This window comes from Ornithodoros turicata, chromosome 6, assembly GCF_037126465.1.
Source record: "Ornithodoros turicata isolate Travis chromosome 6, ASM3712646v1, whole genome shotgun sequence".
In the NCBI taxonomy this organism is placed as follows: Eukaryota; Metazoa; Arthropoda; class Arachnida; order Ixodida; family Argasidae; genus Ornithodoros; species Ornithodoros turicata.
Genome location: NC_088206.1, coordinates 17,451,544 through 17,462,190, shown reverse-complemented (window position 1 = coordinate 17,462,190; position 10,647 = coordinate 17,451,544). Strand labels below are relative to the sequence as shown.

The window sequence follows — 10,647 nt, the reverse complement described above, 5'->3', positions numbered from 1 at the left end:
GGAAAAAAACAAGATCATGGTCATCCCAGCCTGTGCAGTGAAGAGGGTCTGGCAAGCCTTTCCCACAGAAAATGCCACAGGCTTCAAGTACCCAAGATCCTAACTGGGGGTACCTCTTCGCACAGCTCGTCTATCACATTTAAAATAATTCAGCATCTGTATTTAGGATGATCTATAGCTCTCAGGATGATGCATGGTTCATGAGTTCAACATGTTGTGTTGAAACACAACACTAGTCCTTTTTAATGAGTCTTGCGGAACGATAGATGAGCACTCCTTTCGTGACATTGTGTACCATTGCTACAGTGAACAATTTCTTGAGCAAGACTGATGAACGAACAAAAAATAGTCTTGTCTTCCAAATATGTATGTTCCTTGCAACTTCGGTATTTGTTAAGTGACCCATGTTGATGTCCCCCCTCATGTAATGCCTGCAATGGCCTTTGAGACATATTCATAAATAAATAAATATCAAAACCGGAAAAAGATGTAACACGTATCCTCTCTTTGTGTGAATGATACATAGACATTTCAGAAGATTTGTACATAGTCACACTTTGCCTCATTTTGCATAAAGCCTAGTTCCACCTCTTACATCATCTCCACAATCTCCAAAGCAGTACAAGGCTAAAGTAATCAGCTACTACATAAAAAGAAGGAGGGGAGGAAAACAAATGCTGGGACATCTAAAATTCGAAGAAACCCTGGTACTTTCACGGGGCTACTCACGGCTCAGTGCTGGATCAGATCCCGATGGAAAACAGCTTTTCTGAGCCTCAGTGATTGATTCCCTTGATTGCACTGACTGTGAGGCACATCTCATTGGCTTGGTGGCAAGTGGGCTTGCGTCTGATAGTAAGATTTGGAAGAAAGGGAGCAAGGAACATCTCTCTACGGTCTTAAGAAGGATATCAACGTTACCTGTCAAGGTACAGCATTTCATGTTGCTTTCAGTAAGTACAACACTCCTCATAGCAGTTACCATTCGTGTTGGGAAAGCATGCTGAAGTTAGCTCAGGCAGTGCATCCAGAACTGTGAATCGGTTTCATAGAGAGCACCTGGTGAGAGGGACAGCAACAGTGTCCAGTAAAGACTCTCGAGGAATTTTGTGTAGGTTTGGGGGTCACACCTTTTAATAGTGTTGATGGAAAGCAGGGTGTGTGAAACACTGACTTCTGGTAGATGAATTCTTGTTATTTATAACCAGGTACCCATGTTCTAGTAATCTAGAAAAAGCCTTGGCTCTCTTAGAGGAAATTGCTAATGAATCTGAGTGTCTTTTGTGGAAACAGGTTGTAACTGCCTTTCTATCCACCCTTCTTAGTTGCCCTAGCAAAAGCAAATATGTAATGCTGTACACCATATCTGATGCTAGCACACTAATTGCTTTGAGTGTTCTCAGGCTTCTGAAATGGAACTACCTCGTACATACGCTGTGCCATGTCGGCAAGAACATAAATCAGACTGCCTTTACTTTTTAAATTGGCCCTTCAGTGCTTCATGTGACTGCTAGAATGGCACCCCCAAAACAATAGGCAACAAGAATGATTTCTGCAATGTATTGAGCTTTGTAAAACAACAACTTTATTTGAAAATATATTCCAAAAGCCGGGTGACAACCTGATAATGTAGCGTCCTTTACTGCAAACACCGCTCAACACAACGAATAAAAACAGAGCGTAAACGTTTTGTCGCCTATCCAGGTGGCATCATCAGTACAACAGAGGCCAAAGATGAGCACATCAGCCTATCTAAGAGGGAATCTTACACATCCGATAGGGGGCCACGGTATGTATTACAGGCTGAAGCATCACGCCTGATAAAGCAGGATTCTAAGAACTTTCTAGGGTCCCATCGCTAGTCATGAGCAAAGGTTACTGCACCATCAAAATATATGTCCCTTAGGACAGCAGTGGTAGACTGATTTGGTCCTGTTTAGTTAAGCTAAGCATTAGTAGCCCTGGCAACTGGCTCTTTTAGTCTTGTCCCACGTCTTTTGTCTATCTCGCCAATGTAGGTTGCATCAGATTCTATGCACTCAACTTGATATGCACAGTCAAAATGCCTGATGGGCACAGTGCCCTCCAAATAGCGTATGAAATACATTGGATGAAAGGAATGCGGACCACCGATTTGACTCCTTTGATGTTGTTTTTGATTGTTCTCTGTTGGAGGGATGATGCCACCTGGATAGGCAATGAAACGTTTACTCTCTTTATTCTTAATTGTTGTGTTAAGCCAGTGTTCTGAGTAAAGCATTTTACATTATGAACTTTGTTTGAATGATGATTAGTGGCGAGCTTCATACCCTGGGCCACTACTCTAACAATTGCTTGTGGTAGTGTGGCGAAATGGAATAACGAGCCTTGTAGACAATTTACTTGGCAATATATTTATTTCTCTCTCATAGGTTGAAGAACCCAGTGTGGTGTTACATAACGGAGGGGCACGTAATTATACAAGACCGATCACCAAAAGGCCTTGCTTTTGACTAGATTAAAATGTGAAGTGATTGTAATATAACAAATGCTGCATGGTGGCGATATGATAAGTTCTCCTCACGAGTTGTCGCCACAGTTACGGTTAGTTGAGAAACTGCATATCCAGGTAGTAGGATCAAATTTTAATTAGGCTACTTTGGCCAACACGCGAGTGTAGAGCACAGTGTCAAAAGCCCTTACAAAATAAAAAGAATACTACATCTACATGGACCCAGAAATCAAGACAGTTTGAAATGCTGTGAACGAATTCCACTACGTTAGTTTTGCCTGATTACCCTTTTCTAAAGCCATGCTGGAATTTAAAAAAAGAAATTGACAGAGTCAACTTAGTTGACAACGTGGTAGTACATGATGTGCTCCATTAGTTTACAGGGAACCCTAAAAAGTGGAGCTGGTTAATAGATAGAAGGAGCATAGTTGTCACCTCTTCTGAAGACAGGAATAAGCTTGAGACCTATGTCCTCGACTCGCACACATACTAAGAACCTTTGACACAGATTAACGTATCTTCATTCCAGCTCTTTCACTTTCAGATGTTCATCTCTGTTGAGTGGTCTGTCATTCTTGTAATACAGATTGGAATTGAAATGCAGGTGCATAAGGGATGCTCTGAAAGAAAGGTGTTTGGTTTTAGTCCTCTTAATGTTTCTGAAAACGAAAACAAACTTCACGGTGACTATTCTTCTGAAATGAGCAATTCCAGGATGACAGCAAAAAAATATATCTTGCCATATCATTATATCCACCTGGCACTTCAATTGAATAATGGCAGTTGAAGATGACGATGATTCAATTTAATGACGCATAAGCAACTCGGGCTATAGTGTGCCAAAACCATGGTAAAACTGTGACTTGTTAAATATCAGACGATTATACTAAAATAATATACTTTGTTGGTTGGTAAATTGAGATATAGACAAAAACATGATATGATAAAAATAAGCAATTGAAGAAAAGGCAATTGTTGGCTTTGTGTGACTGATGTCGAGTTTGCCACACTACGTGTTGAATAATAATGTACGCTGATACGCTGTAGCATATAAAGTACAATCATACACACGCTCAATATGTGGTGGATATGTGAAACCAATATACACATACTTACATTTCAAACTTTCTTGAAAAAGGCAGTCCAAGTCTGTCGGATTTGCCAGACTCTACACAAAGCCAGTAGCACAGTGTGGAATGACTGATTCATCTTTCGAAGGCAGAGGTGCAGCTACCACGACGCTTCGTTATCTCAATGCTTCGGAGCGGCATAGCCTAGTAAGAAGCCATCAGAAGGATCTCATAACGATAACTTGGTCGAAAAAGTGGAGGGTTCTGTGGGATATGTAAGAAAGCATACGCGTTACACAACAGCTACGAGAATGATCGACTGCACCTGCATGGTTTTCAGTACGTAGACTTGGAACTGAAAAATAAATGTGCTAACCTTGTTGATACTACTTTTCCGTCAGGACCACACGAGAGCACATTTGGTTTCTTTAGTTGAAGGTATCATCAGGTCCCCATGCTCCTTTGAGATGCAGCAGACAGAAGTTCGCTGAGGCGAGCGACTGCCGTTGCGGTTCGTCGCTTCGCAGCACATCAAGAACAGTACACCGCAACGATAGGTGAAACGTTCAGAATATGGTGACCAACTCTAACACCAACCCAATGACCCGAACAAAGAGGATGAACCGGGAGTCACACAAGTTCGCAGTTCGCAAGCTCGGCATACGGCATCCATTACAGCTGACCGGATACGGAAGCATATATCGAACGCCGTGTACAGATTTAAAGAAAATCGTAGAAACTGTTGCAGGTGATAAATGCAGGGTATATTTTTCTTTTTGAGGCTCTGTAACAAAAACATATTAACGTAGAAATGCCATTTCATGAAGGAAATTGACAGATATTGCGTGACCACGTGACGCGTTTGAGCCAATTGTGGGTGTTGCGAGTGGCCCCCGTGTTGACGTCATCTTGATGGTGGACCGGGGTGGATATTCTATATAAACGTATGTTTTCTCGGTTTGACGCTAGGCGTGCTGCACTCGGATGAAGTCGAATGTTTAAAATTCGAGTTTAGAGAAACTGTGGGGTTTTAATGCGTGAATTTTCGCATGGAGAGTCCTTGTTGGGTGCTTTATCGACTACAGGTACGAAAGAGCTCCCACAGTTTCTGGTCAGAGTCCCTTTAATATACTGTTGTAATGTTGAACGTCGGCTGTCGCGTATACCCCAGCCGCTGTTCCTGCCGACAGATGGTGCCACGTGCGTCTCGACAGCTCGCGATCGAATCACCCCTCTCGGATTTCTACTGAACTACTTGTCGCGTGACAGCTCCTGTGCTGTTAGTCCCAGAGCGTGCGTTTTATGCTTCCTGCATGCGTTCCGTTGCACCTTGAGCACCGCACAGAGCTGTCTGACATGACCTGCTGCGTGGGTCTGACATGGCCAGCACATGGATATCGAGACCCGCCCGCTCTCAATGTGCTCTCAATGCATTGAATAGGGCGGTAAACACACCATAGTACTGTGAAAGATGGCAATGGGGGGGAGGTAAACATTGCTTCCAGCACCGTGTGTCGGAGATTTCCGGCGCACGTCAAACGAACCCCAGGTGGTCCAAATTATCCGCAGTCCTACCCTGCGGAACGTGCAACATGTCGCCACACTGCGCAGACAAACCTTACGTGTGACATCACGGTACCATTACCATTATTTCTGTGTCCGTCACTGTAGGTAAAGCATTGATACTTGGAACCTCGTAACACGTCCTTCGGATAGTTCAATCGGACGCCAGTGGTATAGCTATTGTAAACCCTCAAACACTTCTTGCGTCGCGAGCGGCTTTCCGATAGAGGATGCCAAGGAATTGGGCGAGATAACGAAATATTTGTCCCCAATGACCCAGCGCCTCAGGAAAGCACGGGGCCAAGCTGCCTGGCGTGCACGAATGTGACTACTTTCGAGTTTTTTCTTTTTTTTTTTTTTTTTTTTCACGGATGCGAAATACGAGTGAGTCTGGCATAATATGGATGTACTGACAGTGAACGTAAAGCGACGTCACGAAAGGACCTGCTTTATATCCCTCCCAAGAGAAAGCTTGTCTTTAGATAATGTGTCACTAATCGGCTAAAACATCCATGTACCCCGATGGCCTAAACCGATGGCCGATTTGCAGTGCGATCAGAACCACCGATCAAATCACTGAAGCACCCATTTCGAAGTTCACTATTCAACACGCTCTATTATTTCAGTCACCCCAGCAGAAATTCTTGCCTACATTTTCTTGACAATAGGCTTCCCTGCAAACGAGGGAAAAGAAAGTTCCGATTTTCACTATTTAGCTTAGAATCGAACCGTCTGAAGTGGCAAATTCATACAGTGAAAGTAGTAGTTCCGTATTAATGCGCAGTTCACCTTCCTCTAAGCAGATCAGTCGTCGTACAATCTTTATTGCAATAAACGTGATACACACCTACACATAAGTCTATACATATATAACCATTTCAGAACTTTTCAGCCTGCAACTCCCAATAAAAACGAAAAACAAAAACAAAACCCCCATGTAGAGAGAATAACCCTTAAAGATAAAACAAAGTCTTGGACAACTTCTCGTTGTGCTCTGCGTGCAGCGACTGACCTGCTAAGAACGCGAGCTTGTGTGCGTACTGACAGGGTGCAGGTACGCGAATCGTGCCGGGCCAGTTGAAGTACAAATGTGTCAGCTTGTACGACAGTCTTTGCATGTGGTCCGGTTTCAGCCCCGTGGTGTCGTAGATAACGTTGTAGTGGGTCGGCGCCACTGTTCCCTGTCGGACGCTCTGCGAGACCAGGAAGAAGTCATAGCGCTCCGGTCGCGTCACTTCAGAGTCCACTACTGTTCCTGGCGGAGGGTTTGAGAAGCTCCCCTGGCCGGAAGAAGCGAAGAAGCGGGTCGAGATACGTTTCGTCACGACGACGAATGCCAGCTTTTGTTCGACGTTGGGGAACATGCTGGACAGCGAGACGATGATCTGATCGATTTCCCATTCACGCACCTGCGAAGTACACATGTAAAGATTATGCAGGGTGTTTCGCGTATCACAAATTTTTATTTAAAAATCTACTGGATGAAAATTACGGGGCAACGGTTTTTACCTTCTGCGAACTTTTGCTACGAACCTTACTACATGGCACGCTGACGACCAATCATAGCACAGAACGGTACCATTATCAATTGATAAGATAGCATAAGTGCAGACGAGATTGTGGGTGAAATCCATTAATGAAAAACCTGAGCTTGGGCAAGAGAACGAACAGAAAGGACGACACTGTGTCGTCCTTTCTGTTCGTTCCCTTGCCCAAGCTCATTCAATGTCTCGCAACTGTAAATTGATCGAAGTAGTCGTATCGGGGCAAAAGTTTACGGGAGAGAAGCACCGCTAGCCCAATCAATCTCATACAGGTAGTTTTTTTTAACAGAATTTTGAGACAACATTTGGGTGAAACACAAAATCTAGTGAATCAATGAGAAATGTTCGAGTGAGGACGACGGCAGACGATATCTGGAACAGACTGTCCTTCTGCGCACAGAAGGAAAGTCTTCCGTTCGAAATATCGGCGGCTGTCGTCCTGAGTCCGTTCCCTTCACCTGTAAAGGTCATCTCGCTACCATGTTCTTCTAGAAGTAATGGAGCCATACATGTTCTCTGGTGACTCCTGATATTACAGGTAGAACTGCCTTCCCAATCCTACACAGGGGACAAGAGCAGCGTCTGCAACTGAACTGCACTGGACAAACACACCATTGGCAAAATGAATGCTAATACTGTATTTTACTGCGTACATGTGCATTCACTCCATTACCATCACCATTACACCACCGTATAGGAATCGTTCCTACGCAGCAGCTCATGAAAGGCCACCGACAGAGATACTTTCTGACGAAGTAGTAGTGCAGAGAGGAAAACGTGCTCCGGTAGCCATGCTGACAGTCAACGGTTACATTACATTTCTGGTGGGATTCTGTGTCAACGATTACATAGTCTTATCCCCCGGTCAAATTACAAATTAAAACATTTTATGGCGTAGTTTGCAAAATTGCAAGTTTTGCAATTTGCTCGCAAAACCCCGTTCGCGAATCGGCAACATCCTCTGTGTATGATGTCACGGCCAGTTCACATCGGAGGCAGGTCGTAGCAGCAGCCGTTCACGGCCGTGGTTATTGTCGAATATTTTCGCTATTTCAACGATTTTCAACTTCATATTTCACAGAGTGAATACTTCAATACAGAGGAACTAATTGAAAATGATCATAGGCTTGTCAAATATCCTTTCATGGTCCCTTTAACGCTTAACTCTGCTTCACTAAAGGGAGTCATTGTCACTGGAATATTCATTACGTCACCAACTAACGTCTGTAAAACAGAATGGCGTGTTAACTTGAAGTTTTAGCAACCCTTAATCTGTTCAAAGATAACCAGCGTTGGTAAAACCGGCGGTATGTACCAGATGAAATGACTCACCTGGGGTATCTGGCCGTCGGACACACCATCCCGGTAGAAGATTATTCTGTCTGGCATCTCTGCATTCTGTGTTACGTACTCCTTGAGAGCCACGCAAAGATTCAAAGCCAGAGAGCTGCCCAACTCCTTGTGTGTGTTATGGAAGGACACCTTAGAGAACCAGCGCGTGAGCGTGCGGTTAAGACTGGCTACGAAAGCCCCTGCAGACCTTCCTCTTTGCGTCGAGTCGTGGTAAGTGTCGTACCCGATTACCATAGTCCTGGCCAAGGGTATCTCCAGGCACCAGGCCTCTCCTCCAAGCTTACAGTTCAGCTGAATCGCCACCTTGGTCGCAACAGACCTGACGTTCTTCTTGTTGCTGATGGTCTTGCTCAAAATGACTTGTGTATGGAGACCCATGTCAACGCACGCCTGCTTTTTGATGATGTCGTACCGGTCCTTACGGTTGTTGGGAAGAACAACCAGAGCAAGTCTACAGTCCGGTGTCGCGTACTGCTGAAGAACACGAACGTACGTCCCTGCCCTGTCGTCGTCCATGTCTACCATCCGCGGTTCGTTCGTACGGATACCCATCGGCGGACATACGCTCATAAGGTTGCGAACAAATTCCATGCCGCTGCGCTGGTCACGGCGGGGACAGAGGACTAGCCAGTTGTCTAGAGTCGCTGACACATGCATTTGTTTGTCCCGCATTTCGCGCGAGAAGTCGGCCGTGCTGGGGTTGTACTGATAACTGTGCGTGCCTTGAATGACGCGTTCAGGGTTGACCACACGTGCTGAAATTTCAACGAGAGAATTGTCGAACTTGAGCCCCCACTGGTCCATCTCATGGCAGACGTGGCTATCATTGTTTACCCGCTTGATGAACTCCAACAAGTTCCTCACACGCCTAGGGGGTTCGACCCTAGTGTGTTGCGCGAGATCACGCATAACATTAACATTGGATCGCATCTCGTCCGTGAGCCCGGTCATCACGCAAAGTTCGGGTACCAAATAAATGTTCTGCGTTCGCCCGGCCCTGAGGTCCTTCTCCTTTGGCCGACAAACCAGTAGAGGTTGGTTAAGATCTCTGATGTCTTTCTCGTACTGCGCCTTGTAGTAATCCACGAAGGACTTTGTGCCTTCCTTTGTGTCGAAGGTGCTCCTCGGGTTCTTACCCCAATCAATGTCGTCAACACGGTAAGTCTTGTTATTGTACGGAGTCATGACAATTGCACCGGTTACTTTCTTGATGGCATCATCTCTGTAGTTGCTCCTTCCCGTGTCCATGATTTGAACCAGAAGGTCAAGTACGCTGTCTCTTCGCAGTACCTTATGAACTGTATCGGTCACCATCATGACTCCTGTCTCATGCTGTCCGATAGCCGTAACAAGGCCTTGCCAAAGTTCCAAACCGTGCTGTGGTATTGAGGAAACGGCGCATTTGTCAAAGTAGTGGCGATTGATCTGGACGAAGTCCAGATGCTCTAAGTTGCGCCTCATCTGCGTGTTGAACAGCCTCAACAAGTCAGGATTATTCGGCGCGAGCTCTTGAACACGTTTGATCTTGATGCAAACCATCGCCCCGTCGCTCCGGCGTCTGGAGAACAGTTCAGTCAACTCGAGCTCTAACCTCGTTGGGGTCTTGAGATCAGACATGCCATCAAACACGTAACACTTGCCGAACTTCTCCTTGTGGTCTCCAATCATTGCTCTCCTCATGCGACTCGACTCAACGTTGGGGGCGAAATCCACGTGGTACTGATAAACACAGTATTGCGGCATGGATAGTAGTCTAAAATAATTCGCCAGAAGGCGTATAGGCCTTCCGGACGTCCCTGTCTTGTCGGTCACGTGGGCCGGTCTGGTCGCCAAGAATGTTACTTCGTCGTAGCGCCCACGTCGTGACCCACGAAGAGGCAGTCTCTCGATCGGAGCGTGAGTTTCAACTGAGCGAAACACACCTGTAAATAACGTGAATTAGCGTGAGTCGTAAACAAAGTGCGGGGCCCACCTGGCTCGACTTGCAGCTTGGGCTTCACGGACAATGGAGCAGCGGGCAGACTCTTCTGTGACGCGTTGCAGGAATCGGACAACGACAGCGTGTCAAATGAGCGTCGCTTTTCGTCCGGGAGCACTTGCCGTGGAAGTATGGGCTGTGATATATGGGTCTGCGGCAATTGCGGCGTCGACGTTGCTGGTGGTACTCCTGGCCGCCGCGCTTCGCGGTCTGGGTCGAGTCGTTGACGTCCCCTCGACCGCCCTCTCGCACGACCAGCGCTTCCTTCCACAGAGGCGGTTCCTTCCATTGGAGATAGAATAACTGCGTTCTTCGTTCCGCGTTCTACTTCTAATTTTCCTCTTCTACATACCTCCCGCCTGCCACGTTGTCGCCACGTTCTTCTTCTTCTTTCGCGAATGCTGTTCCCGGGCAATGACAAGCCTTTTCAGAAAGAACCTGGCGCCACCGCTCGGCTAACTAACGAACATTGTTGAGTGATTCGAAGAGTCACAGAATGAAAGGGTGTGCGTATTGACATCAAACAAGAGAACTACCTATGGAACCTCTTTTACACACTCTATCTTACATACCAGATAACAACGCTCCAAAGGGAGATTGCTTTTTGTACGTGCCATACTACGCGATCAATCCTGAAACTCCGGAAGA

At 45.9% G+C, this 10,647-nt stretch overlaps 1 protein-coding gene across 1 annotated transcript; it reads right to left on the bottom strand.

Moving 5' to 3' along the window:
• Positions 1-5,928: 5,928 nt before the first annotated feature.
• LOC135399296 (piwi-like protein 1) lies at positions 5,929-10,398 on the bottom strand. The gene is made up of 3 exons (XM_064631142.1): positions 9,994-10,398; positions 8,001-9,943; positions 5,929-6,533 (listed from the first exon to the last, which is right to left on the bottom strand). The coding sequence occupies exons 1-3, from the start codon at positions 10,286-10,288 to the stop codon at positions 6,078-6,080; spliced, it is 2,694 nt and encodes an 897-aa protein (XP_064487212.1). The 5' UTR covers positions 10,289-10,398; the 3' UTR covers positions 5,929-6,077.
• Positions 10,399-10,647: the final 249 nt, after the last annotated feature.